This window comes from Heteronotia binoei, chromosome 21, assembly GCF_032191835.1.
Source record: "Heteronotia binoei isolate CCM8104 ecotype False Entrance Well chromosome 21, APGP_CSIRO_Hbin_v1, whole genome shotgun sequence".
Classification (NCBI taxonomy): domain Eukaryota; kingdom Metazoa; phylum Chordata; class Lepidosauria; order Squamata; family Gekkonidae; genus Heteronotia; species Heteronotia binoei.
Window position 1 is genome coordinate 138,920,785 of NC_083243.1, and position 25,905 is coordinate 138,946,689.

Genomic DNA, 25,905 nt, shown 5'->3' on the forward strand with positions numbered 1-25,905 from the left:
TTTCCCTGGAAGGCTTAGCTGGAGGCAGGCTGTTGCCTCGAGAGCTGGAAGTAAGTGAAAGGCCCTTACCCAAGGAGGGGGTGTGTGTAAGTGTAGTATTAGAGTAGGGACTGTAGAGATAGATGTGTTGGGCATTTGTTTATTTCCCCTTCACCCATTTTCTGGTTAATGCACCTTGTTAATTTATATTGCACTAAAATAAACCTTTTTGTTGTTGTTTACTCTGCCTGGTCCTCACGCCTATTATTTGGCCTAAGCTACAAGAGGCCTGAAGGGCTTGGGAGGGAACTCTGGGCCTTCTCAAGGGGAACCCTTAACTCAGAGTGGTGACAGCAATTGGTAATACCCCCTTGAGTCGTGACAGAGAGGAATGATGAATGAGAATTACAAGTCTTCATCTGTTAGCAGAGAACAGTGATAGAAGGGGACAGACAAATCTCCTTTGGGAGGGAATTCTATAATTTTAGCACCATGACCAAGAGGACCCTTTCCTGGGCTGCAACCCATATACCCTCAGATGGTGAGGGCACCCAAAGCAGGGCTTCCAAAGATAACTATAGTGTTCAGCTAGGTTCGTATGGGAATAGGCAGTCCACATAGTGACTGGTAAACATAATGGCAGGGTACAGGTCTGAATCCATGTCTCCCTAGTACTGGACCAGTACTCTCTTACATTACACTGGTATTTGGCATTGAGGTTTTTAGTTTTACAAAACTGAAATTAAAGTCTTGTACAGAGGCTGATTAAGAGTGTGATAGATTTAAACATGTTAAGTATAATTCAGTTTACTTCTCTAAACAAGGGGCATGACTTCTGAAAAAATATTTTTTTTCTTTGGGGCAATAAAATGCTGGATGGCTTATTTAATAATATTTGTCACATCTATTTCTGTAGTTCATGCCATACTTAAGCCTTAAGGCCAGAGCACACATTATGGTCACTGAGTGGAGGTTGTTTTGGCACATCCAAAAAGACATGTCCAGTGGTGTGAAGAAATCACCTAATTAAAATGATGATCAGTGCACAGAAACTGCCTGTGGAGACATCTACCACGTGGAAGGATTTAAGACAGGAGGGGAGTTTCTATCTGGCACTGATCCTAGTTAGAATTCTCATCGTGGAAAGAATGGCAAAAGCAATGCCCACATTGCATTTTACCAGTGTACTTATGTATGTTAAATTAGCAGATGCCCAGCATGGGCACTCTTAACTTGTAACTTCTTAAATTTTGTTTAGATCAAGAGGTCCAGCGTTTGAAAATGGGAATGGAATCATTGTTAGCTGAAAATGAAAAAAAGGTAAGAAAATTAATAAAGGGAATTTTTAATGATGATGAGAAACATTCTTATACAGAATTTGAGTGCATTTTGTGTATTCTCATTTTCAGTTATAAATAAAACTAAATGCAGATTAAAATTTAACAAGGAAAGCAAGGGATGAAAGGCACATTGAGGCAAAGCTGCCCTGCCCTCGTCTCAAGGGTAAATGTAAATAGTAACTGGCCTAGTTCATTCTGCAGGTGTTACTGATTGGTTCCTCTGCCTGTACAGTTCTTATCATCTGCAAGGCCAGAGATGAGGGTGGCGTGATTAGTTTCTCATGAGAACCTGTTGCCCATAGGAGGGGGAAAGGAGAGACAGGGGTTATATGGTAATCTTCTAGAGCAGTGATGGCGAACCTTTTAGAGACTGAGTGCCCAAACTGCAACCCATAACCCACTTATTTATCACAAAGTGCTAACACAGCAATTTAACCTGAATACTGAGGTTTTAGTTTAGAAAAAACAACTCATAGTGAAATTAACAAACTGAAAGAACATTTGGTCTGGATAGCATTTGCTTAGGAAACCAACAAAATAGTAACATGTCAGAATGGGAGAATGATGGTGAGAGTGTCATAAGGCAATAAATGGAGGCTGTTCATTGCTCTGTTGCTTGCAGGTTTGGTTTAAACTGAGAACACACCTTTCCCAGAGGTATTCCTGTCCACCTTATTTACTTTTGAACATGTAACATACATTATAAACATCATTCTAGTTTGCAATTAGGAAAAAAGAATACATTAAAATATAGTGTGTTTAGTAGGAGCTGGTGGTTAGGGTGTCCAAATCAGATCTGGAAGGTCCTGATTCATATGCCCACTCTGCCCTGGCAGCTTGCTGGGAAACCTTGGACCAGTAATATACTCTGAGTTAACCCGCCTCATAGGTTCATTGTGAGGATAAAAGAGAAGGGGAGAGTGTGTCAAACCACTTCAGTATCATGTATCCCTTGCCTTCCTCCCCAAAAGGACACTGAAGTGAGGTTCCTTTATAATTGCCATATGTCCTGTGGAAGTGATAGATCTCCTGCCCCCAGTGAGCCTTGCTGGTTACACTCTAGTGGACAATGGGAGATAAAAAAAATTAAGCCATTCTTGATGGCATGTTGTCACTTTCAGGTTTTCCCCAGAAGTGATGCCATACCTCCCTAGATTTTACCATAGATTTTTTGGTAATTCCTAGAGAGGTAGGATATCACTTCTGGGCTTTCCTGAAAGTGACATCACAACACTGCTGCCCCTCCAGATCCCCCCCCCACTCTCTTGCTGAGTCCCAGGCCAGACCTGGTAAGCCTAGACCCTTTACATTTGGCTGGAAAGTTCCCTCATGTAGTAGGGGACATCTTCTGGTCCCCTTCGAATTTCAGCGGTGGAATATAAGCAGTACAATGCTTAAGTTCCACTGCAAGCTGGACCCATTGATGGGTGCAGTGAAATAGTATCAGAATAACTGATTACCCTTCTCATTCTAATTTACTCCCTGCCCTTCCAGTGCTCCTTTGGCTTCAGAGTGGTCAAAGCCCTTGAAACTTTGCATGCTTGTCGGAAGAGGGTTAGGGGTGTAACACACATCCTTCAATGCTAACCTTCCTCTTCAGAATGAACATGAGTTAGGCTGTGATCTCACAGATTAAATAATTAAATAATCATACAGATTAAATACATTTCAATCCACTTTCAATGTACTTTCCAACTGGATTTTGCCTAAAATCCAGTTAGAAAGTGCATTGAAAGTGGATTGAAAGTACATTATTTAATCTGTGTGATTGCAGCCTGAGAGAACTTCTCTGTCCCCTCTTTCTCCTCTTTGAATTGTTGGTCAACTGGCCTCAACATTCTGTGCATCCTAGAGGACAATGAGTATGCTCAGGACATTGGGAGGTGTCTTCTGCTTACATGAGTGATCCCCCAAAGTATGCAGAAATCCTTATATGGCCTGTGAGTGGCCCCACAGGTTTTCTTGCTTGTGAGTGGCCCATGATAATCTACTATTCATTTCTCTATTGGAGGAATTGCAGGGGAGAAAAAAAAATTGTATTTTTCAGGTACAATTCCTTTTGGGGTTTTATGAATTTTTATATGGGGAGAGAAATTGGGGGGTGGGGATAGGTTCCTCTGACAGCTTTAAATGTTTGGAAGGTGTTAATTAGGACTGAGAGAAATGAACTTTTGAAACTGAAAAGCCTTCTTCCTGCAGTTTAAAATAACTTAGTGTGAGATGGAAATTGGAGGCAGTAGGTAGGCACCAAGAGGCACACAAGTTTCCACTGTCCCATTAAGATTCTGCAAGGCATTAAGTGGGCTGTTGCCTTCTCAGTGTAAACAATAGTAATGGATCAATTGAGGGTGGAGGAACTCTGAATTTAATATCTTCCAAATAATCACCTAATCTGAAAACCTCCCCCCCACCGCCACAGCTTTTAACAACTTGGTGAGTGGAAATCTGGATGGAAGCACATGCACATGGCAATGGGCTGCAGGTTGAAAAGAAACAGACTGCTTTCTTTCATGCCCCTGGCAACTGTGCACACAAGACATGTACCTGGATTCCAGGGCACCATGCAAGTGCAATCCTGTCTCTGCCCCTTTGGGAGGGTGAGTTGGAACTCCCATATTATTCTGCATACCTGGGGGTTCTTCTAGGGTATGCAGAAATCTTTTTCTTGCTTGTGGGTGGCCCATTTAATGTCTTAATGACCATCCCAGGCCACCTAGTGTGCTACTGGAGGAAAAGATAATTGCTGAAAGTAGCCTGCTGAAGGCCACCTGGTAAGAAGGTGAGATCTGAAGCAGGAATATTCTAGTTCATGCCTTACTCTCTTTCATTCCTCAATCTATATGCATAATTTTTATATTTTAATTTTTATTGTATTGCAGGGTTATGTTTGTGAACCACCTCATGACCCCATAAACATGACAGCGTGAGATATTATTGCTGAAATGTATAAAATCTTTATTTTGGTTATTATTACTTTTTAAAAGTAATGATTTTTTTTAAAGTTAAATAGAATGGGTAGCTACATATACGAAGCTGTCTCATTCTGAGTCAAACTATTGGTACGTCAAATTTTCTCTAATGTAACTTGCTGTGGCTCTCTAGAGTTTAAGCTAGAGGTCCTTCACATCACTTACTATCTAAGCATTTCAACTGGAAATGCCAGAGATTGAATTTGACACCACCTGCCTACAAAGCAGGTATTCTACCACTAAGCCATACCTCCTTACCTTCCTAAAATTACATACTGATTTAATGTGAAATTACTAAATATTGATACAATTGTTTTGCCTTGTATCCTTTCACTGTGTTCTGAAGACAGAAGGGCACTTCCCTCTTTGGAATTCTGCCAGTTTCCTTCTCCTGCTTTAGACTCCCCACTTTGCCTCCTTTGCTGTTCCCAACAATACACCAACCTCCTGGAACAAAATTTCAGGGGACCCGAGACTGAAGTGGGAAAGGGAAGCAGGAAATTCCCATTTTATGACTTCCATCTCATAGGCAGATCTTACTGGATACAAGCCATTCTCTCTCCTAATTTTTTAAAATATAGTTGGAAATATCCAGTAATTACTCTGTCATTCACATGCTACAGGCTAGAAGGGGGGGTTTAAGAGAAAAGGGAGATTGGTAGCATGTGAGACCTTTTGCTCTTTGCCTAGCACTAGAGAAATGGTGGCTGTATAATGTATCTATCAAGTGCAGGAGTGTAACTAGTTTCCTTCTTCCTAATCTTTCCCATGACTCATATTTTCTTGTCACACCTCTTTTTATGAAGGAAGTGTCATGGTGAGAATTTAATCATAAGACAGCCTTGACCCCTCTCAACTTTCTGGTGCTCAAGTGACACATAGCAGGTGGTGTCCAGTATATTAAAAAAAAAACAGCTGACCTCTAGTAACAGGGCACTTACACTAAGTCTGGACATAATTGAAGAGTAATTTCTATTAAGGTATGAAAAAGAGAGAGGTGTGAGAGAGAAGGCTAGGTGTGTGAGAACAAAAAGCAACAGCATAGGGCTTCGTGTATATGATGACTTTGAGGGATTGAAGGGATCACATAAATCTTTTAGAATGCGCTTACAAGCCACTATATCTTGAGTTCCTATGCTATAGTGATAAACTTTTTATTATTTATTTATTTATTATTTATTATTATTATTATTAACTGAGATTTAAAAAACATATAGAGGATGTAAGTGAGTGGTCTTTTGCTCTCTGGTTACTGTAGCTGAGAAATACTACAGGAGGCTTACATTACTGTCATATTTTCAAGACTTCCATTTGTATTATCCATTGATCCAGGGCTTCTAACAACTGTCCTAGTTATCAAAGGCATCCAGAATTTACATGTCTAGTACAAGTTGTTTGTAAAATGTGCACTTATTAGAAATATTTGTGCTTTGCATCAATGGAAATTTGCTTCAGATTATTTCCACCAAGGACAATGATAAAAAACAACAACAAATCCAATAAAAGCAAAAATCATCATAAGTGCCATAACACAGGAGATCACCATAAAACCCCCAGCACAGAAGAGCAAAATAACTCAATAGCAATAAAAGTACAAAACCATAAAGCCATATTAAAAATATCTGTTAGGATTTTTTTAAACTTCCATAAACAAGGTACCACAACCAAATCTTACTTCTGAGGGCAGGGGGAAAACAAGGCATGATCTGATTGTAAACTCTGGGTAGATTCATAGTGGATTTGGTCATTCTTACGGTACCTGCATGACAACATTTTAAAGGTCAAAGCACCATACATTAAGTCTGGAAAGTAACAGGCAACCAGTGAAACTCTGTAAGCACTGGTGCAACATGTCACCTGTAATCAACACCTGACAGCAATCTTAGTGTTGTACTCTGAGCTAACTAAAATTTCCTTCAGTGGTGCTCCTGAATGCATATGTATGTGTCAAAGAAAAAGAAATAGCATTAAATAGCAGAACCCAAAATTTCCATTTCTGATCTAAGGGTCCTTGTAATGCTATCCTAAGCAGAGTTACACCATGGGCTTAGAAGGGTAATACTCCATTTAAGAGTTTATGGCTATTTTTAACATGGCAAAATCTCCATTTTTAGGGTTGTCAGTCCCCAGTTGGGGGCAGGGGATCACCTGGTTTGGAGGCCCTCCCCTCACTTCAGGGTCATCAGAAAGTGGGGAGGGGGGAGGGAAATGTCTGTTGGGCACTTCATTATACTCTATGGAGACTGATTCCCATAGGATATAATGGAGAATTGACCCATGGGTATCTGGGGCTCTGGGGGGGGGTGTTTTTTAAGGTAGATGCACCAAATATTCAGCATAGCATCTGGTGCCTCTCCTCAAAACACCCTCCAAGTTTCAAAAAGATTGGGCCAGGGGGTCCAATTCCATAAGCCCCAAAAGAAGGTGCCCCTATCCTTCATTATTTCCAAATGGAGGGAAGGCATTTAAAAGGAATGTGGTCCCTTTAAATGTGGTTGCCGGAACTCCCTTTGACACACCCTTGCTCCTGGCTCCACCCCCAAAGTACCCAAATATTTTGTATATTCATTTTGTATCTTGACTGTCATGTGTTTCTAAGATTTATATCTCACTGTCCACTGTCTGGACCTTTTCACTTTATTGTTTCTACGTAATAAATGTTCCATTGTGTTACTCATTTATAGTACCAGATAAAAAATGATTTCCACTGCAGAAGTGTTTTTCCAGCATTCAAATAATATTTATAATCCTGCCACCAATGAGCACACCCATTGATGGTGTATGTGCTGTATAAAATTGCAGTTTTACTTCATATAGCACTGTCATTTCATCACATTAAACTGATGAATAACAATCACTTTGTTATGAGTCTTTCTTATCCATTTTCAGAGTTGTAACTGGACATAAATTGAAATATAAATGACTACTGTGGTTACATTGAAGAAGCATGTTTAAAACGTGCTCAGTTTTTTCTGAATAATTATTCTATGATGTTTTTTGGAAAACAGCAAAATAAAAATATGGGCAGTATGTAGCTTGCTATGGTTAGTTTTCCCTCTGACTGAAGGTCTGCTGTGCAAAAGCAAGCCTGAGAGACCAGAAATCTTGTTACATTGCCTTCTTTATTGATCCAATGTTTTCTAACTGAATGTTTTGATCCTCTCAGAAGATGTCTGATTTCTCTTCTCTCTTTTTAGGACCGCCGAATAGAAGAGTTAACTGTTTTGTTAAGCCAGTACCAACGAGTGAAAGAGATAATGATAGCGGTCCAAGGTATGATTAGTGGATAGCATGATAGATGTAAAATTGTGTGAACTATTTAATGAATAGCTTTATTTAACAAGTAAAGTGGGTCATGAAAGGAAGTGGTCCACTAAAGGCTAAGTATCAATTGCAAGCATGTTAAGTTCAGAGACCAGTTCCATGAATCAGATATTGCTGAAACAGTACTGCTTTTGCAGGATTAGTTCATATTTTGTGTGTACATGAAAGGATCCTTACACACTACTGAAGTGGCTTGTCAGCTTTTGTAAGTCGTTGCAGTACTGATGCTGGCCACAGTGTTGTACGGGCTGCTTCTGTGCTGATGGCTGGACTCGAGATGGGTTCTCCGAGCTAGTACAAGAATACTGGTGCTGGTTCGCAAGTGAATGGTAGACTGGGACACCTCTTGCCATCTTTCCTCCCATCTTTCCAAACTACTGGCTAGGCTCCTACTAATTTATATTGTATTGTTAATCCTTTATCCAGTACCATTCACTGAGTATGCAACCTTATCCTTAAATGCCACCAAGCCACAAGTGGTAAGATTAGGACATAAAAACATCACTCCAGACAAGGCAGTATGCTATAGATATTTTTATGTGCATATGGCATACAGCTCTTTGGCATGCATTTGATGAGACCCTTGTGCCTGAGGGGCATCAGCCAGCTCCTCAGTGTGAGGTGTGTTGCCTATTTGCTGTGTGTTGTTTGTTAAAGAGAAACATCCAGAATTTTATCCTCAGCTTGGGGTCAGCTGAATATAGCAACTGTCTTCAGTTGGTTTTCAGGGGCCTTTACAAGTGGGGTGAAGAGATGTTCAGCAAGGATCTTCATGAACGACATGCAACCTGGATGCAGTGGCTGCAGTGAGGAGGGGGAACTGGACAAAATCACTGCCACCTCATTTTTCTGCCAGTATCTTGCACCTGGAAATAAGGGGCAAGGAAACGATTTCACCCAGTTCCTCTTCCTCATGTAGCGCCTTGTACTATGTTAATTTTGTTAACAAGGACAAAGAACTCCTTCCAGGAGTTTTTCTGTTGTGTCTGAGCTGTAGTCTTGATTACTCAGAGTTACATGATTTTTTTTAAAGTGAAAAAAAAATAAGATTTTGGTTCTCAGTCCAAGGACATGGAAGTTGATTCCAATGCATTCATCTCCATAAGACGATGTGTAATGAAATGGGGACACAGTGTCTAAATGTTTTTAATGCTTTTATTTGCCCTTGGGAATGCTTCAGTCTCTAGGGTCTGAATGAGACTAGCCTGCCAATTCAGGATGCAAGAATTGGGGGTGGGGATGGGGTCCACTTTATCAAGAGAGAAGATGAGAATGGGACTGTTTCTTCGCTTTTTCTTGACTTTGTAGAGCTGGTTGAGGCTATAGACCTGTGTAGTAAAGCCAGTTAATTAATTAAAGCCTTCCATTGATTAATTAAAAATGCTTGGTTCTTCATCCCCCAAAATTTTTTAAAAAATTTTTACCAAGCAAGAGAGAGATTCTTTGCTGTATCACAAATCTGAAATAAGTCTAACACAAGCAACTGGAAACAAGGATGTTCTGGCTGCATGTGTACAATTTATATCTGAATGTTCTTAAATTTGCATTGTATTTTTGGCCAGTTTCCCCCCATTTCTCTATGTAAGGAAACTCTCTTAAGTTTAGAAAAATGTGTTGCAGAAATGTACCATCTGAACCCAATTCTTCAACAACAGAAGGTTATGTTCATACATTCCAAAATCAGTCCCTGCTGATGGTTAACTGGCATAGTTCAGCTACATGTGAAAGCAGACTTGTTTCAATAAACATCTGTATGTCTGGGTACTGACAATTTATTTTTCTGCAGTCAGTTTACAGTTTTCTGCAGTCAGTTTGATGCTATAGCACTGGACTCTTGTTTTCATTGCTGAGATGTGCATCCTTTTATGCACTAGGCAGGAGTTATGCCCTGCTTGCAAACTTCTGTGACAAGCTTCGGGAGTACTTGCCCATTACAGTAAACCCTAATTCACCTCTTTCTTTAAAAACAAACCTATGCCATGTGAATCAGTACCTCCTGAGTGACTTTCCTGAGCACATACAGTTTTCTTTCTTAAGAACACTATCAGCAGTGTTTGACACGGACGATTATGACCTTATGGTCCACTGCCTTGCTGAGGTGGGGATATGAGGGGCTGCTTTGTAGTGGCTTGCCTCCTTTCTCCATGGATGGAGGCAGGGGGTGGCAACTGGGGAGAGGGTTTTGGCACCCTATACTTTGGTGTGTGGCATCCCACAGGGGGCGATCCTCTCTGCTATGTTAATTAGCATTTACATGCATGCCCTTGCTCAGCTGGTCCAGAGGTTTGGGCTGGGTTGTTACGACCAGTATTCTTATGACACCCAGCTATATCTGTTGATGGATGGCCAACCAGATGTCACCCTCAGCCAGGGCATTAGAAGCCATGGCTGGCTGGTTGCAGCAAAGCCTCCTGAAATTGAACCCATCAAAGACAGAGGTCCTATGCCTCAGAGGGATACATTTAGGGATCTAGCTCCCAACCCTTGGCAGGGCATAATTGACACTGATGATGAGGAGTCTGGGCATGATCTTGGATGCCTCGCTCTCTGTGGAAGCCCAGGTCACAGCTCTTGCCAGAATAATCTTTTACCATCTTCAGCTTGTCAGGCAACTGGTTCCCTATCTCTCTTCCAGCAACCTAGTCATGCAATAGTCACCTCCACGCTGGATTACTATAACTTGCTCTGTGCCTGGCTGCCCTTAAGGTGGACTTGGAAAGTCCAACAGTTCAAAATGCAGCAGCACATGTCTTTTATGTCAGCACATGTCTTCATGTCCTAGAGCTCATATCCAAACAGTGTTCTGCCAGCTGCATTGGCTTGCAGTGGAGTACTGAATCCAATTCAAGATAATGGTATTAACCTTCAAAACTCTGAGCGGTCTGGGACCTACATATTTACAGGACCATCTCTCCTGCTATGTCTCTCAAAGAGCATTATGCTTATCTGAACAACAGCTCTTGGTGGTCCCCAGCCTGAAGGACATCCATTTAGCCGTGACCAGAGCCTTTGCGGATCTGGCTCCAGCCTGGTGAAACACTCTTCAGAGTGAAATCAATGCCCCATGGGATCTGCTTCAGTTCCACAGGACCTGTAAAATGTAGATGTTCTGCTGGGCCTTTGGTTGAGGCGATAGGTGTCTTGTTTATTCTGGCCTCTTCTCCACCTCCCAGCTGAAGGTACTCCACCCCCCTACTGGGGGTGATTGCCCACTGCTCTGTTTAATCTTGGACACTTTTATAGACTTACAAGAGCATGCTCCTAGGTTTATGCCCATCGTGGTGTATCTAACGCAAAACAAATTTTTAGAACTGTGAAAGGCTTTTATTGTATTATCTATGTTTTTGTTGTGAGCTGCCCTGAGCCCTGTGGGCAGGGAAGGGCAGGATAAAAATCTAACTAATAAATAAGTAAATAAACACACAGCTGGGCACAAGATGACCTTTCTCTCTCAGGACAATAGGCCAGTAGTGCTATATCTGTTCCCTGTTTCCAAGCGACTCAGGGAGGCACTTAGTGACATTCAGTTTACCACCTACTAAAGTTCAGCAATATACAATGCCTTTTATCCTTATTAGGTTATATACATTTCTGCCATAAAGAATGAATATTTCCTTGCCTGACCAGACAACCATATAAAATATTATACATCCTGTCAGCCTTTAGAGTAACTCAGCTAAAAAGATAACTGAACATATATTAAAAAGCAGCTGCTGCAAAAGAAAAATGTCATTTTTAATCCCAGTTTCCTTTACAAAGGATCCAAAATGGTTCAAACAATATCCTGGTACTTTATTGTAATGCTATGAAAACAACATAACCTAAACAGAGTGTTAAAACAAAATCATTAACCAGGAAGGTGACACAAAAACCCATCTGAAACAATTCTTCACATGCTTGCTAAATACCCAAATGATATGTCTGCCTTGAACAGGATATTTCATAAGACAGGAACTACCTCAAGGAAGATATCATTCCTCAGCCCTGCAGGCTATGTCATTCTAAGAGCTGGAGGGCACTTAAGAGGAGCCCTGCTGGATCATAGGAATAGTCAGTCTAGTCCACCATCTTGTTTTATACAGTGGCCAGATAGATGCCCCAGAATGTCTATAAACAGGAGCACCAAGGCCAAACCCTCCCTGCTGCCCCTTGGCAACTGGAAGTCAAAGGTAGGCGTCTTCTGAAAGTGGCTAATAACCACTGATGGACTTTACCCTACAGTAATTTGTCTTGTCTGTTTTTAGTCAATTAACTAGTGCTCATCAGTGTATCCCAAGGAAGCAAAGTCCCACATCATTACATGTTGTGTAAAGAGTACTTTATTTTGTCCGAATCTATTACCCATCAAATTATTTGTGTGTCCCTGACTTCTGGTATTTTGGGAAAGGCAGAAAAGCATTGCTATCTATCAGCCTTTGATGCACCATGCATAATTTTATACAGTAACTTCTGCTGTGTATCCTCATCAATCCAGCTTTTTTTCTAACCTGAAAAGGCCTAAACTCTTTAACCTTTCCTCCTAAGGAAGGCGTTCCAACCCGGTGGTGATTGTAGCTTTTCCAGCTCTTTGCAGTAGGGTAATCAGAAATGTGCTCAATATTCCACATGTCACCATACCATATTGCAGTCCTGGCAGTTTTATTTTCAAGCCTTACACTGAGTGGGCTTTTCATTGATGTAATCACCATGCCTCAAGACAGTCAGCACTTGTTCAGACCTAGCACCATAAATTTGAAGCTAATTTTTTCCCTAAATGTGCCTCTGAACATAGGCAACAGAGAGGAATGTGGAGCCATGAGCTCACAGCCAGTTGATGATAGAAATTACACTTAACTCTGCTTTTCTTAAGTCTACTGTGTAAAGATGGAATTGGGCACAGCATGTGTGTGCCCTCTGGCATACATTTCTCTGAGCCCATTTTGACACTCCACTCCCAAAGCCAATGGGAATCAGCTGTTTTACTATTTACATAATCATGGGGTTGGGCTTAAGTAAAACTGGCTTCTGAAGCTCATTGCTATGCCTTCACCTGTGAAATTTTTCTTACGTTCCCACCTGTTACGTTACAGATTTTACTTAAAAAAATAGGGTGTTGCCAATGTGCTAACCTTTTTTTAAAAAAAACCATTTTGTCTAAACAAGTCTAGTTGAAAGGGCACATTCTAGTTAAATTACTGGTCTTTTTCCAGATTATTTTTTAAAAAATCAAAAAGCTGGATGTAATTTGCTTGTTCTGTGACCAGTTCTGTATTTCTCGGAGCACAAGATCTGAACCTGATGGTGCTGGGCAATACTATATTCCACACAGTTATATTTTCCAGTGGCATAGATTTCCACAGAAACCCTAATTAGCTACAGAGCTTTTGACTGTGTGTAAAATTACATCTTTTATAAGCACAATGTGAAAAATAATCTTTTCTGCGCCTCTTTTAGTCTTGATCAGAGCTCTTAAGTTTAACACACTAGTCTTCATGCTACCAGGAGATAAAAATTAACACTACAGAAACAGTAATCGATCTTCCCCTTCTCAAAATGTTGTATGTACCAAAATACAAAATTTCCTAATCTATGGCTTGCATTCATCTTGAATAATAAAATACAATTAACTGCAGCACAACAAACATAGTCAGTTTTTTTGTACCATGCTCATACATTTAACTGATTAATAAATACAAAATATTTTATTTAATTACTGTTACTGAAGATAGATTTTAGGCTGCAAGCTTTAATCATCAGTTGGATAACCTTAATCTGCATTAAATCTTCCACTGTTGTTTTATTTTCATATATTATTTCCTGATTGATTTGTGGGTCTGAGGTGGAACAGTAGAACATCACATAGAGACAGCCACGTCAGCTTCTCCTCCAAGCGCCAGGCTTTTTTTAGAAAAAGAAGCTTTAATAGCTTTTCCTTACACTTAGCTTGTCCATATTTTAGGGTTCTTTCTTGGCATACAAACACAGGCAAATTAAAGTAACTGTTCACTTGACTGTCATAATACCTTAAATATTAATTTCACAAGTTTTGAAAATGTTTTGGGGTCTTTGTTTTAATTAAGACACAGATGATACTCCTAGGATTATAGTATAAATGCAAAATGACTAATCAAATATTAGAAAAGAGGATAAGCAATAACTTGTATTTTGGTGAAATAAAATGAAATGAGTTGGATGTAAGGAATCTTGCATAAGAAAAAGAATTAAACTTTTCATGATTAGTCTTTGCAAAGCACACCCAGTTTTCTAATCTAGTTTCTGATTTGAAACCAAAATCAACAGAAGTTGAATCTGACTCTAGTACCTTGCAGAATGTTTGGCAGTTCCAGCTGATCCATTTTTCAGGTTTAAAAAATACTTTACACATGCTTTTCTGTGCAATATCATCTAGAAGGCCTTTTACAGAAACCCTTAAAACTGTAATGTTTTAAGTATAATTAACTCTAGTACAAAAAAAAGACAATGTATAAGTATTCGGGACACCCCTTCCCAAGAACAACTCCTATATTCCAAGTAGTAGTGTTGGTTTTGTTCATTTTTAGATATATGGTTGGACATAGCTCCTTTCATAATAAGTCATGTACATTCAGCTTGTTGCAAAATGCTACGTTTGAAATAGCGTATCTCATTAAAATGCAATCCAGATGTTTTGATTCCAGGTTAAGACATAATAGAGAGGTGGCTATTGGTGAGACTGTGATGTTGCTGCTGAGGAAAATCAGAAGGTGTTATCCTGGCTTTCTAGGAATCTCCAGAAACCATAGTTTCAGGCGATTCCTACAGAGTTGTGACATCACTTCTGGCTTTTCCCTGGAAATGAAGTCATACTTTCATCCTAAAAATTTTTTTTTTCTTTTCTCCTGTGATGGGAAGAACAGGCAGGGTGTATGGACTGGCAACCCTACTCCTTTATTTTCCCAAAATAAAGTTAAAACTTTATTGAGCCTACATGATCCCTGGACTGGGTTATGTGCTCTCAAGTTAGCCAGGTTGTATGTTTGACTCAGGTGTAGGGAGTGAGAGACAAAGTGAAAGGCAGAAGTGAGCCTGGCAGATTCTTCCTCAGATTTTAAAGTGGCAGGTGCTCTTTAAGTGATCTTAAAATTTCAAGGGCAAACAATAGCCAAATTACCCTGTTCCATGCTAGGATGGTTTTTGTCCATTTTAAAAAATAAGTGGAATGGTTTTAGGTCCAGCTGAAATTGATGGAATATCAGCCTACCCCACTTCAAGTACTGGCAGCAGCTTCTTTGAATGGAGTGATCTTAATGCAACTGTTTCTCTTTTAAAAAAGAAAATCCTTTATTTGTATATTGTTCTAACTTTCTGTTCTGCCAGGTACATCTGAAAGAGCTTTGGCTGGTTGCAGCGAAGATGATCTTGAGGCAGCTTTAAGAAAGTGGAATCCCATGAGTAAGACCCCCATACAACTATATAAGTCTGAGGTAGGTTGGTTGTTCCTTCTGTACATTTGTAACAAAGATTCTTTTTTCTCCATAATTAAACCTACACTTGCATGCTTTTACATAGGTACCTCAAGGGGAACTGACCCAACCTATGTTGCTGCCTCCACCTCAAAAACTACTGGAAATCAGGCAAGAACATGTTGTGCGCTTCTGTTTGCAAATTACAGTGATGCTTCCTTTTGAAACCTGCTTATTTATTTACTCGATTTGTACCCTGCCATTCTCCTCAGTGGAGACCCAGGTGGCTTACATCATTCTCCTTTCCTCCACAGAATGTGGTCAGATAGGGTGAAATATATAAGATATGTATGTTTCTAAAATATATAAGATAAAATGTTTCTTTTAAAAATGTCCTTTAAAATGTTTTTGTGCTCACCAGAGAAAGCTCTCCAGTTCCTTCAGATAACCTACTTTCTACAAATGGGGAAAGCTTGGAACCCAGAAATAGGTGAGAGAATTCCATGAACACTCTTGAGTAATGTTATTTCAGTTAGCCAACACTGACTATATGAATCACTCCCATCTGACACCTCAGCACAAGATACTGATTACTGTTTTGCTAGTGATTCACACTGATGGGCCAATGAACATAGAAATTCTGTTAAACATGATGATATTAGGTTACTGGAAAGTGTCATATACAAAAGAGGCCTTAATATTCCAGGTTATGTGACGGTTTTTTGGGGAAATGTCAATTTTCATTTTTAACTTGATAATCCCAAAAAATGTGAGAAATGTTGTTGTGATGGATAGGCAAAGGTTTTGCCCTTTTCTGAAAAGCATCAATTCCTTTTGGTCCTGTTTGGTGTATGAGCAGAGCAACTAGCAGCCAGTTAGGATCCCTGGAAGCCAGGTAGGTTAAGGAGCAAGAGAAAAGCTGTTGACACTTTCAGCTCAGATTAGATAGGGTCTGAACCTTCAGAGAAAGAGAGACTGGAGGGATCCTAGAGTTTGTCTTATATGTAAGCAGGCTAAACCAGTGATTGTGTAGACAAAGGGTCTGTGTTTCCAGAGTGTTCATTGAAAGAGAACCTGTCTCAGGAGCCTTTGGACATCTCTTAACCGATCTTCTGTGATAAAGCAGGCTAGCTTGAGGAAGAGACTCGAAGGCTCAGTAAAAGACAAGTGCGGACCTATGATACCTGACTTAGAGCCAGTTTGGTGTAGTGGTTAAGTGCACGGATTCTTATCTGGGAGAACCGGGCTTGATTCTCCACTTCTCCACTTGCACCTGCTGGAATGGCCTTGGATCAGCCATAGCTTTCGTAGGAGTTGTCCTTGAAAGGGCAGCTGCTGTAAGAGCTCTCTTAGCCCCACCTACCTCACAGGGTGTCTGTTGTAGGGGTGGGGGGAGGTAAAGGAGATTGTGACTGCTCTGAGATTCAGAGTATAGGGCGGGATATAAATCCAGTATCCGATTACTCCCTCCCCCCATCGTTGCTGCCATCCTTGGGGGCCACTGCAGCTCTGCCCCTCTCATCAGTAACAACTCCAATGGCCTTAGCATGGCTCCTGGATTTGGACTGCTGCAGCTTCTCCCCACCCCCCTTTCACTGCTGCTGAGTCTGGGGCTGCTGTGGGTTCCTTCCCACCCATTGCCACAACCCTGCACATTTCCCAGCCTCTGCTGCCAGGCCTGCTGTCATTCCAAGGGCCACCAAGGCTCCCCCCAGTGGCCAAGAACACCAGCAGCCCAAGTGCAGCTCCCAGCTTCAGCATGCCACAGCTCTTCCTTCCCCAGTCACTGCTCCCCCATCATAGCCTCTGCTACCAGGCCCGTTGCAGCTTCCTCTTTTCCCCACATCCACTGCTGCTGCTGCCATGCCCACTGTGGCAGCCCTCCTCATCAGTGCCACTGCTGCGCCTGGCATGGCTTGCAGCCTCTGGGTCTGACTTCCTCTCTCCCACATCAGCACTGCTGCCACCAGGTCTGGAGCACGCCAAAGCAAAACACAGTAATAAGTCATAAACAAAAATACAAAACTGTGTGGCCCAAAAATCGCTTATATCACAATAAATTGTATTCAAACATATCTCACAAAACACAATCAAAAGTGTAGAAGGATGAATGGAGCCCAGCTCCGGCAAGAATATCTCAGTTCAATTAGTCCCGTTCTGACAGACGATAAAATATTGTGACTATAAATTCCAAGCCCTTACAAGGAGGGAAAAGGCTCAAAAGAGTACCAGTGAAGTAAAAGTCCGTTCAAAGCGGGAGGTGGGCAACAGCAAGGTGAAGAGTTGCTGCTGTTGCCCCACCTCCCCCTTTGAACAGACTTTCACTTCACTGGTGCTCTTTTGAGCCTTTTCCCTCCTTGTAAGGGCTTGAACTTTATGGTCACATTATTTTATCTTCTGTCAGAATGGGACTAATTGAACTGAGATATTCTTGCTGGAGCTGGGCTCCATTCATCCTTCTGCACTTTTGATTGTGTTTTGTGAAATATGTTGGAATACAATTTATTGTGATATAAGTGATCTTTGGGCCATACAGTTTTGTATTTTTGTTTATGACCAGGTCTGGAGCAGCTTGCCGCTGCCATTACCAGGCCTGCAGTAAATCCTGGCCATTGTCACCACCACCAAGAAGGAGGTAGGTAGTTGTGGTGTCTGTATGTGCACAGAAAATGCATTTTTATCTACGGGGGGTGGGATTTAACCCCCCAGTGTATTATTTTAAAGATTTCAGGTTTTCTGCAAACCTAAGGGGTCCCCCACATTTGCAGAAAAATCATTTTAGTATCAGTATTGCCCCAGTCCATAGATATAGATATCCACAGATGAAGGCCACATGTCACTTTTAGACATATAGATTTATGTTTTCTGAAAAGAAGACATATTTACACTGTGAGAGTCCTGTTGTTAAGGAAAAGCCAGTATCACCTTAAGGATCCAAATTTGACTGCTAACTGCTCTCTACTCCTAAATTGTCCTCTGTAACCTTATGAATGAATGAGCTTAGCAAGATTGTGTTAACATCTGTAAATAGTTTCTGTCATTGTTTCTGAACTACCTTGTCCCCCTATCCCTGGAAATAAATAAAAGTTACTGGTTTTTTTCTCTCATGGGTGCTGAAAATTTATTCAGAGCCACTTGGATTAAGTCTGCTGGGTAGAGAACTGGAGACTACACTGGTCAAGATTTATATCACACTGCCTCTGTTTAAATATAATTTTTATGACTTCAGCCTTCGCATGTGTTTTACATTATTCATCATCTCATCTTTTCAAGGGTCTTTCAGAAAAAAATATCAAGTAGTCTAGAAGACTTGCAAAGTGAATCTCTGGAAAAGGTTGGCTTGAAACGTCTTAGCTTATGCATAATAAATATGTGTTGTACATTTCTGCATATACTATGCCCAGCAAATAGAAGGCTGGTATATTCCCATGCTTTGAGATCTAGGAATAGCCTACACAAGCTGGACTTCTCATCAGAAGTTAATCAGATAACATGTATTCAGACCTTATATCTTCTAACAGAAACTTTATGAACATTTGTGTGTCCCAAATGTTACATTTCTTGCAAACTTGGTTGGAAAGGTTGTAGATCAGTATAATGATACCCAAAGACTGCATGCCTAAAACCAGAATTTCTTACACTGTTTCTCTAGCATGTTTCTCTTACCTTTTCTTTTTATACTTGCAATATGTTTTGAGGTACTGTTGATGTTGTGTATGGCAAATTAATGAAGTACTAATATAATTTTGTTTCAGTTTATTTTCTCCCTTTTCTATATTCTCTTATGGGGTATTTAAAGTATGTTTCTATCTGATTAAAAAACTGGTTACAGCTCAGTAGCAAACTGCATAGAGTCATTTTATGTCATTTATGTTCAGTAGACCTTGCCAGTGTGGCACATTAACTAACTGCACCCTAGGATGTTATCCTTCCCAGCATTCTTAGAGTTCTGTGCCAACAACTCAGTTATACTTGAATTGGGAGAGGAAAGATAATGATCTCTTAAATGAGATAATGCCCCATTTGGCGTTGATCTCAATGTGGAAAGAGTTTCCTTGAAGGTAAAAACTGTGAATACTATTCTCCTGTTGTAACTCTCTATAGCCCCAGTGTTGTTACACTATTTTCAATAGGTAAAAACATAGTTTGTTGAATAATGTAGCCTGTCTGATTCCATTTGGAAATGAGGGCATATGTTATGTTGGGAAGACATCAGTAACCCAACATCTCTACTTGTTGGACCTAACATCAAAATGGCGCATACAAGCAGTCTAATATAAATAGGCCAAAAAGCACATGTTTTTTAACTCTCATAGTTGGGATGAGGGTGAGGCTGAGTCTATCATATCTTAAGCACATTATACTCTGCACACTCATGTCAGGTAGATAACATTGTTTGTACTAACAGTCTGCAGAAGTACAGTGAATCTGCTGTCTGAACATGCCTGGAGTATGAACCTGTTGGCTAACGTGATAAACTTGGTGGTGTTCAGTTTCAGTCTTGTGGTTTTATAATTATTTCAGTGAATCGTTAAACATCTGATTTATATCCCTGAATTACGGTGCATTTGTTTGGCGCCAGCAGAAGGAACAAATTACATTAACTTCAGTAGAGGCTGGATTTAGCCTGTATTTGTAGAAGATGTGATATACACATCAATAATTAGTGTAGGCATGATGCTGTATATTAAGGAGAAAATAAACCTCCTAGTGTCCTCACAGAAGTTCACTAGAAATATGACTAAAATATCACTTATTGTTCGTACTAACATTTGTTTGTTATTTTCTTTCCCTCCCCTTTTGAAATTACTCTTCCTGCAACTGCATAGCATGTAGATGAGAAGGCAGTAGAACATGATGTAGAACAAGAGGTATATTAACTGTTTAACTCTATTTTAACATTGACATACTGAAATCATTATTATTAAATAAGTGTGGTTATTTTTATGCCATGTTTCCCTGGAATGCCTCTCTTTTTGAAAACTGATAAAGCATTGTGTTGAACAAATTAGTTGTTTCATTTTCAGCTTTTTTGTAAGATACTTAACAATAAAAGGCAATGGGATATGAAAGATATAATCTTAATACTTTTTAGCTTCCCTAGATTAGCAGAGAAGGACAAGTTTGATATTTAGTGTTCTTGTGTTTAGCTAAATATCATATCGTCTACCCACTAGTTAAAATGGCAGAACCATTCATTTCCTCTCTCTCCCCCAAGTACACTGACCACAGTGTGAGACAAGTAGAGAGCAGGTGCACTGGTATACACAGTTGCAAGTAACTGAAGCAAGTGCAAACCTAGCCATATGTATAATTCCAAATACAATAGATTCTTGTTTCATTCAAAATCTCATTAATGACTCAAAAAGTAGATTCAAGCAGATGTGAATATATGTGTGATTCAGATATAATCACAAACTCTGGTGCATGGTTTCTTGATAAGCCTGGGGAGCACCTTGGGCTTAAGTGCTTCCTCCTCATCCTCTTCCCAGTTCCCCAAACAAACCAAAAAGCCTGATTGAATTTGAAAAGTTGTTCATCTCCTTGGGAATCTTAATATGTAAAGTGAAGGGGAAAGGATGGGGAGCTTATCATGAAAGCTCAGCAACACCACAGAGTATCAAGTTCATAAAGGGAAAAGAGTTTTATTTGAAATTAATGCAGCAGACTTTAAATGTAGATTTAAGATCCGTGATTGTTGTTGTTTAAAGGAAAGCAAATCACATGTGAAAAGCAGCAAGTACCAGACTTTGCCAGGGAAGCTGCATCACCCTGCACACAATGGTGACAGTACACCTGCTTCCCCAGAGGCATGCCGCATGAATGGCAATGAGGACAACTGCATACAGAGCCTGAGTATGTATTTCAGGGAGAATAATGAAGTCATTGTATGTAAATAACATGCCTTGTCATTGTATGAAAGTTAGCCTGCAGTTATTTTGATAGTATATGCTATGATGTGCCCATGGAGAAACAAAAAGGGAATCTTACTTGGTAGCTATGTCAGTGGAAACGAGAAGGCAGGAAGATGATTTTCTTAATTCTTCAGACATGGCAGCTGATTCTCCATATGTACAGTGAATCATTACTACTATAGTGCATAGAATTCTGCAAATATGGAGGTTTTGGCCTGAAGTACACATTACTTGAAGGACCACCTCCTCCCTTGTAGTCCAGCCCACCAGTTATGATCTGGTTTGCAAAACTCTGCTCTCTGTACCCCTTCCTTCAGTGAGTTGAGGTGGCAGCCAGAGGTAGGGCTTTTTCAGCAGTGGCACCTAGCTTGTGGAATGCCCTTACCCTTGAGCCTTGTCTGGCACCTACTTTACTTCTTTCAGAAGCCAGGCCACCCAGGCTTTTAATTAGGGGGTTGATCTTTTAATACTGTTTTTTGTCTGAAAACTTACTTGATGCTGTCTGTGGCCTGTTTTCACTCTCTGTTTTTATGCTATGCTATCCACTTCAGGTACATTCCTGGAGAGGCAGTATAAATGTAGAAACATTTCTAAATAAATAAATTAATATAATGTGTGGCAGTTGGCTTCCCACAACATGACTTTGACTACCAGATGGCCTTGGACCCCTGATTTGGATCCAGACGGGTATGGTGGGTGGGAAAGAGGATAGTTCATCTTCCTTCTGTGTTCTATTTTACTAATCCAGAACAGACCCTGAGGTTAACGTTAGCCTCATTGGGATGCTGTGCAGCCCACCATGTAGCCTTCCAACAGAACAAATAGCACCCCGTGCCCATTTTGGGTTGGAGAAGTGGGATGATGACTCTCCCCGTGCTACAGTCTTGTTCTGAATTGGAGGCCCACATGATTGGATAACAGGCCTTCCCTTGAGAGCCAGTTTGGTGTAGTGGTTAAGTGTGTGGACTTTATCTGGGAGAACTGGGTTTGATTTCCCACTCCTCCACTTGCACCTGCTGGAATGACCTTGAGTTAGCCATAGCTATAGCAGGAGTTGTCTTTGAAAGGACAGCTGCTGTGAGAGCCCTCTCAGCCCCACCCACCTTGCAGGGTGTCTGTTGTGTGGGGAGAAGATCTAGGAGATTGTAAGCTGCTCTGAGTCTCTGATTCAGAGAGAAGGGTGGAGTATAAATCTACGGTCTTCTTCTTCTCTTCTGATTGTCAGAGTCAAAGTCCTCTGATAGTGTGCCTGCAAACAGCCAAAACCAGGCATTTGCAGGCATGTGTCAAAATTTTAGATATACAGAATTCTGTATGTGAAATTTCCCCTTAGACAATTGACCCACTTCAACTAGTAGGAACTTGCTGTCAGTATAATCTAGTGACCACCATGCCCAGGAAGGGTCTGTAGAGGGACTCTTCATCTAAAGCACATCTCTTGGAATTAAGCTCTGAGAGGCCAGTTTGAAGACATAAACCTCTAAAAATAAGGTATAATATTTTCCAAATGCCATGGACTTTTCTGAGAAAAGAGGGGTTCTCTGACCTCTCATTATAAATAAAATGGCTGCTTATGCTGTGAGAGCTGACCAGGCACTTGAAGAACAACTGCTTTTCTCTGGGATGGCTGCTTGCATTCTTCTGAGAAACAGAAGAATCTTTGTTTTAGTCTGGTTTTCTGACTAGGGTAGGTGTATGCTTTGGGTATGTTGAACAAAAATTGAATTATTTGGGGGCAATTTAAGGCATAGACAGTCCTTTTGAAATGTACCATTTCAACTAGAATGGTTCTGATCTCTAGTTAACACCCTGACCCCCGAGTTCTCACTTTCACCTACTTTGGTACTTTGCTTCCTGTCAATTTTTTATTTCCTTCTTTTGGCTGTTCGTTCTTTGCCTTTCTATAACTTTGTTTTACTTAATTCCCATCACCTTTGCTTCTTCATGTGGCTTTCTGCTTCTTGGAATGACTGAAGATCGCATCAGGAGTGTCAGTGCACCAGTATTAGGTACTGTATACCCAATCAGTGCAAAGCATCTACACTAACTAGAAATTTGGGGTTTGTGTGTGTGTATGTTGCCCAAATTTAACTTTTGACCCTCAAATCAAAGGTAACTTTGCCTGTAGTACAGTGAAATTTAGGCAGACCAGATTTTGCTCTCTAAATCTGTAGGGAATACTGGATCCAAATAATTTACAATGCAATCCTAAAAGAATTTTCTCAGACCTAAGTTAGAATTTTCTCAGACCTAATAGGCCTGAGTGGGATTATGAGTAGACCTGTTTAGAATGGAATTGCAAGTGTGTGATGTTGAACAAAATTAAAAATCCATCTCTAATCTCATTGTTTATTATATTCCAACATTTACCTTTTAGTTCTTCAAGAACAACCTGACCATTTTGCAATATGATTACAGCCTGGGATATCTCATTTTCCTCCACCTGGCTTTCCCTGTGTGGCATGTTTTGGATACATTACAATGAGACTTTCCATAACTGTTAATGGAAACCCAGTATATGAATTTGTGAGGCAACTCAGTGTATAAATTTGAGAAAATGCATGGATCTTGAATTCAAGAAAATTCTGCAGCATACCTTCATTTGATTAAATCTCAGATACTTTAGGCTAATCAGGGCTTACTTTCTGCAAAGTGGCACCTTTTGCATGGGTTTGGTACTTTAGTTTCATACATAATCTCAGTCACATTTTTAAATTACAGGAGATTCTGAGAATATGGATGGTACAATGACTTCAGATGATCTTTCACCCTTGTCATCTGGAACAGAATCTAGTGCACAGTCTCCATTATCTCCAGAAAATAAAAAAAGTCCAAAAGGAATAAAGAAAATTTGGGGAAAGTATGTGTTCATATATTTTCTATCTGTCTTCTAATGAGCATCACTTCTAAGAGAGCAGTTAGCAAGCAAATTGGAGATTCTTGACTAGACGTCTTTAATTTTCTTTAAAAGTAGCTGTCCTCAGGATTGAATCAGATCTTTGACTATCAGTGCCATCCTTAGCAGAGTTTCACCCTTCTAAGCCCATTGATTTTCAGTGGATTTAAAAGGATGTAATTCTACTTAGGATTGTACTGTAAATTATCTTTCCTTCAAGGCCAAGTAAAGTACAACAGAATGCCAAACACGTTACAGCACAAAGCCTTCATCAGTGGCTTATAGCCATAATTAGTACAGTTATATCTAACTCATACTGAAGAGTGTAACAAATCACAAAAACCTGCAAGATAACCAAATTAAACACCTGCAAAAAAAATGAAAGAGCTGTACTGTCTGGCATTCCTGACTAGCTCCTGACCAAAGTTTTTTTCTTTAAAATGCTATTAGACCATGTGAAAAATTGTTAGTCTCTTGGTGGGTTCTGTTACTACAGGAAAAAACTCACCCACCCATTAACATGTCAATCAGGCTGAAAAATAACTGGAGGGACTGATTTTACTTTGGCTAGAGAAGCTTCGTTAGACCTGCTTCTGAACACTAGCAGAGTGCATAAAGGTAAAGGTAGTCCCCAACTGATGGGGTGACATAAATATTTATCTTGCAAGTCACTTGTGAGATGAAGGATCTATTCACAGCATGCATATGGAGACTGAGATCTTGTGTTAGAAATGATATTGCTTGTATTTTAAAGCCTGGCAGCATTATTTTAAATATTTTAATATCTCTCAAAAGAATACGCAGGACACAGTCTGGCAATTTCCCAGGAGATGATTTGGGCTTCGTTGAGTTTCGGAGAGGCGGCCTCCGTGCAACAGCTGGACCTAGATTGTCTCGATCAAAGGAAACCAAGGGACAGAAGAAGTAAATGCTGACTGCTTACTATTAAATATTTCATAATGGAGTATCTGTTGACTGTTGTCCAGTGAAGTTCATTACTTATCTTGTAACACTGTAGAGAGGTTTCCTAACGAACATTTCCTCCTACTTCCATTAAAGAATGGTAAAATTCTTATCAGCATGGGGGGGGGGGTGCAGAGCATTTGGTTCAGAGCTTTAAAATCGCTTTTTGTTATAAGCAAGTAGCCCACAGTCAGATGCAGGCTGTCTGTTATAGGGATACTAGGTGGCAGCGCCATCCAGGGCAGGGGCAGGTTTTGACTCCTCTTCCCTCCACACAGTATCCCTGACAGCAGTCTGTTTACTTAGTGAAAACCATTAAGAGCTGAACTTGTGTAGCTCTTGCCTCCAACTATGTTTCCTCACCTTGCATTCTGCTTCTTGGCCAAGCTAAATTGGAAGAGAAGATCAGAACTGAGGAATTTTCTGGGTAACTTTAGGACATGCACACTGCCCTTTCTGTCCGCCCCATTTTTAATATCCCATCTCATTCATGATCTGGCCACAGTGATCCATGGTCCACTAACATCCAGGTTAGATGGCTTTAATGTGCTCTGTGTGGGGCTGCCTTTGAAAGTGAAGCAGAAATTTTAGCTAGTCCAAAATGCAGCAGAGAGGCTGTTGTTCAGGGCAGGATACAGGGATCATATCACCTTGGTGCTGAAAGATCACCCCACCTGACCATTTGTTACCAGGCACAATTCAAAATGCTAGTTCTTATCTTTAATGCCCTAAATGACTTGGGTTCCACCACATCCCATAGTATCCAACCTGCCGTTTAAGATCAGCCTCACAAGCCCTACTCTCAGTGCCTCCATTTTCAGAGGTGAGGCGGGTGACAACCAGAGATAAGGCATCTTTATGAAATGCCTTTCCCCTTGAAGCTCAACTAGTCCCATGTTGCTATCTACCCAGGCTTTTAATTAAGGCGTTGATCCTTTTATTTTATAGAGTGCTTTTAATCTGAAAACAGTTATAAGCCGCATGATGCTCCCTGCTTTTATGCTCTGGCTGGGTTTCTAAATTTGTGGATTTTAACTTTTAATATTTTATGCTTTTATTGTATTTTATTCTACAAACTGCCTCTGCCGAGTTCCCTGA

At 40.4% G+C, this 25,905-nt stretch overlaps 1 protein-coding gene across 3 annotated transcripts in view; it reads left to right on the forward strand.

Moving 5' to 3' along the window:
* The window catches only part of PPFIBP2 (PPFIA binding protein 2), a 190,957-nt gene that overhangs the window by 128,445 nt on the left and 36,607 nt on the right, over nt 1–25,905 (forward strand). For 2 of the 3 annotated variants that reach the window (XM_060262105.1, XM_060262103.1), the window contains 11 exons: nt 1,238–1,299; nt 7,486–7,561; nt 14,948–15,054; nt 15,140–15,204; nt 15,455–15,523; nt 18,307–18,367; nt 19,863–19,904; nt 20,745–20,889; nt 22,925–22,957; nt 23,670–23,808; nt 24,640–24,768. In XM_060262105.1, coding sequence (XP_060118088.1) covers nt 1,238–1,299; nt 7,486–7,561; nt 14,948–15,054; nt 15,140–15,204; nt 15,455–15,523; nt 18,307–18,367; nt 19,863–19,904; nt 20,745–20,889; nt 22,925–22,957; nt 23,670–23,808; nt 24,640–24,768 — 928 coding nt within the window. The remainder of the gene's footprint in view (nt 1–1,237; nt 1,300–7,485; nt 7,562–14,947; nt 15,055–15,139; nt 15,205–15,454; nt 15,524–18,306; nt 18,368–19,862; nt 19,905–20,744; nt 20,890–22,924; nt 22,958–23,669; nt 23,809–24,639; nt 24,769–25,905) is intronic. The other variant, XM_060262104.1, reaches the window with a different exon arrangement.